Source organism: Acanthisitta chloris, unplaced genomic scaffold (assembly GCF_000695815.1).
Source record: "Acanthisitta chloris isolate BGI_N310 unplaced genomic scaffold, ASM69581v1 scaffold4766, whole genome shotgun sequence".
NCBI lineage: Eukaryota > Metazoa > Chordata > Aves > Passeriformes > Acanthisittidae > Acanthisitta > Acanthisitta chloris.
This window is the reverse complement of record NW_008677474.1, coordinates 10,199-18,800: the sequence shown is the minus strand read 5'-3', so window position 1 is coordinate 18,800 and position 8,602 is coordinate 10,199. Positions and strand designations below refer to the sequence as shown.

The window sequence follows — 8,602 nt, the reverse complement described above, 5'->3', positions numbered from 1 at the left end:
ACTGGTACCACCCTTACTATGCTCGTGGAGTGCAAAGAGCAATGACACAAAGCCAAGATGTCTACACTATAAAGACCACCATCAGCCTGGGCTGCCCCAGTGTAAAATAAAAAGACAAGTCTCAGTGATGTGGTTCTTCTCACTTGTTTTAGCTGTCACTGTTACACTAGGGTGTATTTGGCCCTTTCTGTGGCTGTTTCTCACAGCTGACTGTAAGGACAGCCCAGGTAGGTTCACACATAATTACACTTATATGAAAAGTTAGCTGATCTGAAGCCCACCTGAAGCATGCCTTGCCTACTAAAGGTCAAAATCGAAGATGATTGGCCACAAATGCAGAACCAAGTGTTCACGGAGGGCAGGATGGTTGGAAGGAGGTTTGACTGCAAGTTGAAGGATTTTTAATCTACTATGGAGCTGGCAGGGTCCTGCCACCACACAGAAAGGTTTGCGTGCCTTTTAGTTTGAGTAGGAAGGGCAGTGCTACATGGGTTTAGTGGTTTTTAGGTGTCTGAGAAATGCTATATTTGTACCTTAAAGATTGGTGTGGCAAACTTTTTATCTCTCTGTTAATGATGTGAGAAAAAACCAAATTCTCCCACCTAACTTGCCTCATGAAAGACCTGCATTTCTCAGATCTCTCTGTTAATGATGTGAGAAAAAAACCAAATTCTCCCGCCTAACTTGCCTCATGAAAGAGCTGCATTTCTCAAGAGTAAGAAGTGAAATCAAAGTTATCTAGCCAATGGCTAATGTCTGCTTATACCAGCAGTGCAGGCAGGCCCATGCTTGCCTGATTTGTGCCCTGGCATGGCTAGCTTCCATCAGTGTTTCTTCATTAAGACAAAGTGTTTGGACCAGTTTGCCTTTAACAGACCTGATCCAGCAATATGTTTTCATACCCGGCTCCAAAGTCCATGCCACATCCCACTCACCCTTTTCCAAAGCCAGTGCCAAAGGGAATGTGCAGCTATCAGGTCAGGCAACTCATGCAGCAGCAAAAAAACACACTTGTTTCGCTATTTTAGACTTCAGGAGGATTCCTCAGGAGGCAAGGGCTGCACAGAAAAGCAGAGGCCACCCTGTTCCTCAGTATTGTGCCCTTCAGTCAGCCTCAGGAGACCTCAGATCACTTCAGTAAAGCCTCTATACTATAAGGCTCACTCTCTCATTTCTCACACCATGGACTGACCTTCAGGCTTGGATTTTCCTTAAATTTACTACTGCAGAAATAGCTGGAAATTGGGAATTCTGAGCCAGCTCTTCCTAGCCCCCCTGTCCCCCCCTCCACTAGCTCCAGTGGTAATCTAGAGCAAGAGAATGCTTTAAGCAAAAATATAGTAGGGTGGGATGAACCCAAGCCCAGCTAATTCGAGGATTTTTCCTCAGTACTGCACTGGAATTCTGAACTTTGAACAGAACATCCAGTATTATGCTCAGTGTCATATCAGTATGATCTGTCCTTCGTGCCTTAACTTTCAAACCCTTCATTTGGGGCAGGGGATGAATCACACGATGACTCTCTTGCCTATCCAATCATTTTCAGCATGACTCTGACCATTTAAAATGCAACTCCTTTGATCCTTTTGCTGCATTTGTGGTTTAGAAAGATGACGCTTCAACTGAGTAAGAAAAACCATGGAAATCTGATGTTTCATCTTAGCAAGAAAAAACACAGAAATATGATGTTTCACCAGAGTAAGGAAAACAATGGTACATTTGAGCCTTTCTCGTCTGAGCCATGCAAACCCAAAGCTTAGCTAAATTCTCCATAATTTCTCTCCTGATTTCTATGCCAAGCTGGAGAGTTCAAGAAGCTTATTTTTCCCCTTGTGAGAGAATCCCTTGTCATCCACATCCACAGGTAGCAGGCAACCACCACCTTTATAGATGGCATTATGGAGAGAAGAAAAGTAGCACACAACAGATTTCACCACCATAGGGATGTAAATCAAGAGCAAATCTTCTGAAATCAATGCTGTGGCTTCATATACATAGGAGAAGATCCCAAGCCATGTTTTCCAAAACTAAGCTGTTAATTTATGTTGTGGTAGTTTGTGTAGTTTTATGCTATCTTATCAAAGACAACTCTCTGGCTTTAGACCAGTCAACTGAAGTCAACCATTGGGAAGTACCATTAGTTTTAAAGGAATAAAGGAGGATAAAAAGGAGGAGGAAAGTGCTTTCTGCATTTTGTGCACACACAGACTGCTGTGTGTGATTCAAACACTTTCAGACCCACCTCCCTGCTTTCTCATTTACTTCATTGGTCTACCACTGGAGTTGGATGACACCACTTGAGTCTGTCAGGATGCTGACATCAATACGTCTGTCAGGATACCCCTGCTAACTTCTGGAAGAAGAGTCAGCAGGGATAGAGGGGAGGGAGAAAATGATGTGACAAGGCTGGGGAATGCCAAGCAGAAAACACGACTCACACATCATGGCTACAGCAGCAGCATTGGCTCCCAGTAACTGTGTCGGTGTTAGACTCACAGTACTGTGTACTGGAAGCCACGTGTGCTCCTGGCACCTGGACTAGTTCTGCAGATGTGTGCAACTGCATCAGGCTGTGTGAGTCCTCCCTGGCAGAATCTGGCAAAAGAGATTTCTTACCTGAGCACGTAAATACTTTTTCAGTCATTTTTTCACTGGCCTGGTTCTTAACAACACATCTGAACGTCCCAGGATGCCGTGTATTCAATTCCAATATTGTTACATTCTTCTGGATTTTTCTGCCTTTAAATTGAGTCAGTTCCATTATAAATAGTTCATCTTTAGCCTTCTGTTTCACTTCACACTTGACAAATACAGTCTTATTCACACATTCAGCACTGAGGATTGGCTGAGGGACAGGCTCTGAGAAAAGAGAGAAGGGACAGGCACATCTGAGATGGTTTCTCCTTTTGAAAACCTCCATTATTAAACAGAACAGAGAATTAACACAAAATAACCAGTTAATGAGACCACAGAAGAATGAAGGGCAAATTAGACCTCTACTACAGAGGTAACATGGCAATAATAAAGAGAATGCAGAATATTTGGCCCAGCAAAGCAGAGTTGCACTACCATGTCTGGATTGCTTTCAGGCTCAGCCTGGCTCACAGCCAGACAGGCAGGTGAGGGGAGGAAGCTGAGTTTTCAGAGAGGTGGCAGATGGGAAGGACTTGAAGCCACAGCCCCCTCCAACTCCAGCCCCAGTGTTTTGGTGCTATGAATTTGGCCCTGCTCTGCCTGTGTCCATCAGGAGAGATGTTCTCTAAAGCAGGAAAAACAGCTCCTTATCATGCTCTGTGTACCACCATCAGCACTCAGTGAACATGACAGCCACAGCATGAAAACCCATCACACCAGAAAGGAAAACATGAAACAGACATCTCAGCTCTCAATGAGGTTTTGACAAAGACAACTGGTTTCTGTCTCTTCTTATGCCCTGCAAACAACTAGTTACATTTTGGTTCCAGTTTTTCTATCATTGGTGGCACTGAAAGAGTCATAAAAACCTGCAGGGCTTTCCTCAAGTAGGAGCAACTGGCAGGAACAGCAAATGGAAAAATTTATTTATACCTTTTAGACCAGGCAAATAAAAACCTGCCAGGGCCACCTCTAGTTATAGGCAGTGTAAGTTATAGAGATCATAAACTTTAAAGCCAGTAAGGACTACTTGTAGCACATGCAGTCTATGTTCACACCATGATATCTGCAGCCACCCTTTCCTTGTTAAGCCAACTCCTCTTCTGCAACCTGTAACCTATTATTCAAGGGGAACATCCCACCATGAAACACGAGAGTCCAGGTGCTGGTGATGGAGTTGTGTGAAATTATCATTTAAACTGTTGGAGTTTTTTTAACAATTGTTTATCCAAGCCTAGTAACAAAAGGGTAACCTGTATGACAAATTACTCTAGTGCCCAACAGTTACTCCAGGACTTTACTTCCAAAACTGTGTGTCAGAGGTAAGGCAACCTCTCTGCTACACAGTAGAGGAAATGATGTAGTTGGGTTGGAATATTAACCTTAACCTGAAACAAGAACACCTCAATGACAGCTCAGTGGCTTATAGCATGAGCAAACAGCACCAGGCTCTGATGACTTCCTGAATCTGTTTGCAATAATAGTTCCCCAAGTGGCGAGACACCCTCACTGCTCAGCAGCCACTTAGACACGGAAGCCCCGCTCAAACCATTCCAGCTGTTGCTTCCTCATCAAGGGAACATGTCTATAGTCGCAGCTGGTGCCCACAAACTTAGGAGGTTAGCAAAGGTGAGCATGCTGTCTGAAGGACAGAGCAAAACTATCTTTTTGTTGGAAAAAAAAAAAAAAAAAGCATGTTGCCCTACACTTAGAGGTCTGGGAAGGTGGCAGGAGCCATAAGGGAGCACAATAGCCATCACCATCTTCCCTACTCATCCCAAAAACTTTGGACTGCTACTGCTCTGATCTCTCAGGACAAGATACAGCACAGGAATGGAGGCTGTCCTTGTGCTTTGACCCCATGCAGCTGAAATGCCCAGGTGCATGCTTAACTGTGCTTTGAACAGCACAGTCTTCATATTTGTTGTGTTATGCTATGCAAGGATAGGATGCAGGAGTCTTCTTCAGCTGCAAATTCAACTCTTATTGTGGTATATCTCAGGGGAGGTGTCTACTGGCTATGTTAGTGCAAAAATTGAGTGGGATTTCATTGCCTAAACACAGGCATTTAGTGCCAGCTGGGCTCCTGAGCTCTCCTCAGGGAGTTGGCAGAAGCAACACAAGCTGCTCACCTGGCTAGAGACCAAAAATCATATCTGGGTGCCCATGAAAGAGCATCAGAAGTGCCATAAGTTCACAGTGCATCAGCCACAGCTGTACTTCACACAGGGTGCTGCGCTCCCACAAGAGGTTTCTGAAAGCAGAATGCTGCTGAAAGCCCAGGCCCCTTCACAGGATGCTACCGCAGCTCAGGGCACCTTTTGCAGTGCTGCGGTAGGGCTGACCACACTCACTCCACACTCAACACAAATGTGCTCACAGCTGCTTCCTTGGGCACATATAGAAATCTGGTGTCTGACAAGAATGGAGCCAGAAAGAAGCCAGGGACCTGAGACCATCGATAGGAGAAAAAGAAGGGACAAGATAGGTAGACTGCTGTCAGTGGCAAGAGGAAAAAAGGTATGTCTTATAGAGGTACCCCCACAAATCAGAAAGGGGGGCAACGAGTAGGTAAGGCCATAGAAAAGAACAAAGAATACTAAGTCTTATTCAGCTATGCTGGGAGTGGTATGGAAAAGCAAAAACTCACCCTGAACGAAGAACATTATGTGTTCTTCTGCTATCCATTTTCCATCCTTGCGATAAGCAGTCCCCGTGTAATTTCCACTGTCCTTTTTCTCCACCTGCTGTATTTGTAGAGTGCCATTTGGGAGTATCTTACACCTGCACACGTTCTTGTTCACGTAGTACTTAAGTATGTTATCTTTCATCTGAATCAGACTTTGTCCATCTCTCTTCCATGCCACTTCATGCATGCTCTGAGCAGCAGCGATGCTGAGAAGAACTGTCTCATTCACTGCCTTGTAAATCAATTTGGTGCTGGAGCCTATTAAAGAAAGCACAACCAGTCCATCAGTGATCTCCAGCAGCCCCTTCTGCCATGGTCAGCAGCCACAGCAGTAACCCGAAAGGTTGTCACTTGCTATGCCCCCACTCCCCGAGTTGCCTAAGCCTCTCTGCATTACTGATGCCATCTGCTTTCCCTGCTCCAAAGCACCTCTTGGTCGTTCATTAGATCAATGTCAACATCCAATTTAAGTCTGAGAGGCAAGGAAGCTAAGAGCCCAGCTTTCAAAAGCTGACTTCATACTCTGGCTGACTTACTTGGAGTGATTCTGGATGCAGAGATTCATGGCTGCCCATGTACTTAACCCCGAACTTAACCATTCCTGAAAATAAAGTCACTTAGGTGTGTTTTGCACGTGGCACAGGTTGGTACCCAGAGTGCCCATCACGGCAAACATTACTGCAGACAGCAGTAGTGTCCCTGGACAGTAGGATCAGTTCAGCAACAACAGTGGTGCCAATAATAATAATAGTAGCCCATGTCAAGCAGTGAGTGAGTGTAAGGCACTGAACTGGAGGCAGACCCACCACAGTGTCCCCCCCTCACCCATCCCAGGCTCCCTGCCCCACTGGAATAAACCCACTAGATTTTTCTAGCACAGGATATTTTGATGGCAAGGTCCGTTACCACAACTGTTAAGAGTAGGAGCTTCCCAAAGGTGGTACCAGGACTGGGTAGCACTTAAGAGTGGGGCTGCCAGAGGGGATATTCAGGAAAGCTAAGGCTTCTAAACACCAACCATGTTACTACCAGTGGGGATGATGTACTCATCAGGCCATGCCCTGCCTGCTCCTCTCAGGCTGCTTCACACACAGCTTCTGCAAGGCCCAGCTCTGGTTAGCTGGAACCAGAGTGCAAAGTTATTTGGGAGGTCATTTCAAGTGAGGCACTGCCCCCACACCTGTGTCAGATGGAAAATCTGCAGGTATCACTGTGCATGCAAGTATCAGTTCACTGATAACCGAATGTGTGTCCAGGGCCACAGTTTATTTTGTTCGTCATTTTCTTATCTTCATTCCTCCTCAATTTAAAGCCAATCAGCTGGAGGAGATTTCTCTTGCCATCACCAGATAGATCTGATTCTGCTCTAATTTTAGATATTTTAAGCACTTTTTCCTCAAAGAGAGAAAAATCTATGTTTATGAATATTTTTAGCACAGTCCTTCATTCCTGGTATATAGAATAATGATAAACTGCACCACAGAGAGGAAACTGAAAACCAGTGGCTATTTCATTAAGCTAACAATATTAGAGATAATCAAAGAACTAAAATAGTGTGCCTCTGCAACAAGAACATTAATGCTGTAGTGCTTCCAGCGATTCAGCCCCAGTCTAAACAGAGGCTGTTCTTTCAGTATTGCCTTTCTTACAAGGTATTTCAAATACCTAGTGAAATATTCTGAAATCAAGCTATCAGCTAAACAGCTCTGGAAGTAGCTATGCCCCACACAGAAAACACTACAGGTTATACCCAAATATCTGAATTCTGATACAGTCACAAACATGTATTTCTTTGCATATTATATTATTCCTTGCATAACAGATGCTAGTTATATTTTCTTTCCAAAAGTAAAGGAAAAAAAGTAAACTCAGTTTTCAAGGCTAATTCAATGGCATCTCTATGGACAGACCATCTAGACACATCTCTAGATGTTTTTCTGATTCCCGTAGTCTTGCTAGTGGAAAGCTGAGTATCCTACACATATGATACTTAAAAATCTGTTTAGCTAATGAAGAAGCATTTCTGCTAAAAAGGCCAACTGAAACATCTGAACTGAGAGCATAGAGCTCACTCACAGTTTACAACAGAGAGTGAAATGGAAAAGTTCCCATTGTAACTTAAGAGAAGGAAGGAAGTCTCTGAAACAAGTTTTCCATTCAAGGAAATAATCATTTTTGCTGAGGAAGATGCTTTATATATCATATATATAAAAAAATTTTAAATCCTTATTTATCTATTAATTTTGTGTTGAAGGAAAAGCAAAGCATTAAACAGTCATACATACAATCTGTAGTGCAATGAAACAGAGGAAAAAATATATGCATGCTTGTATTGTCTCTATCTCTCATAACCTTCTCTAATCTATGAGTTAACACCTTAATTATGTTTTTAGATTACTATTTTAAAAAATAATGAGAACAGTATTATGCAAAGTATAAATGATACATGTATTTGCTTGCTGTTTTCACATCTTAGACTTCAATTCCACTGAAGACACTGAAGTATATCACTCCTTCTGTTAATATTTATGGAAGAATATAAATTACACTTTCAAAAGATTTGCACATCTTTGATAAGAAAAGGAAATTACATGCGATAATGTACAGTGAACTGGATCTCTAATGTAGTACAAGCTACCTCGAGGGCAGAAAGAAAACTGCATGCTGACATTTCTCATTATACATGTGTCAAATTAAGGCTCATTAACTTAAAATCAAAACTCTTTACAGCTTATTATTATAACTGGAATAGGAAACTCAGGTCCTGCCCTCCCCCTGGCTGAAAATTAAATCAAATAATAATAGCAATAGCCCAGAAATTTTCACTCATTGGAAAAGTGGAACTAGTTTCTTATCAGTAACAGCCCACTAAGTTGTAAATGGTTTAAAATACAATTTTAATGTTAGCCCAAAAGAGCAAAAAAGGATAAGAAAAACTCACATTTTACACTGGGAAATAAAAGCAGGAAGCACTTGACTAGGAAAATCCTCCTAAAGTTCATTTTCAGGGTCAAAAAAATCCAGTGTTGCCTTGCCTAATGATAGCTCCTGGCAGGTGAAAGGATTTTCTGCTGTGAGCAAGCGATCATGGGTGTGGGTACAGCCCTTGTGCCCTTCTCCCCTCCTCCAGCTCTCACCCTAGCACTTCTCGTTTCTAGCACAGGCACAGAAAACACGGGCAGAGCTATCTCTCAACAGGGTGTTTTATCAGGATGGGGACTACGTGTAGCAACCAAGAAAACTTACAGTAAAATGTAGGAGTGTCCCTCAGGTTTGTCT

At 43.0% G+C, this 8,602-nt stretch overlaps 1 protein-coding gene across 1 annotated transcript; it reads right to left on the bottom strand.

Moving 5' to 3' along the window:
* Positions 1–2,616: 2,616 nt before the first annotated feature.
* Positions 2,617–8,325, bottom strand: LOC103803926 (T-cell surface antigen CD2-like; the record flags this gene model as incomplete). The annotated part of the gene is made up of 3 exons (XM_009076509.1): positions 8,265–8,325; positions 5,285–5,581; positions 2,617–2,859 (listed from the first exon to the last, which is right to left on the bottom strand). Coding segments are annotated over exons 1-3 (601 nt in total), but the record flags the coding sequence as incomplete, so codon positions are not given.
* Positions 8,326–8,602: the final 277 nt, after the last annotated feature.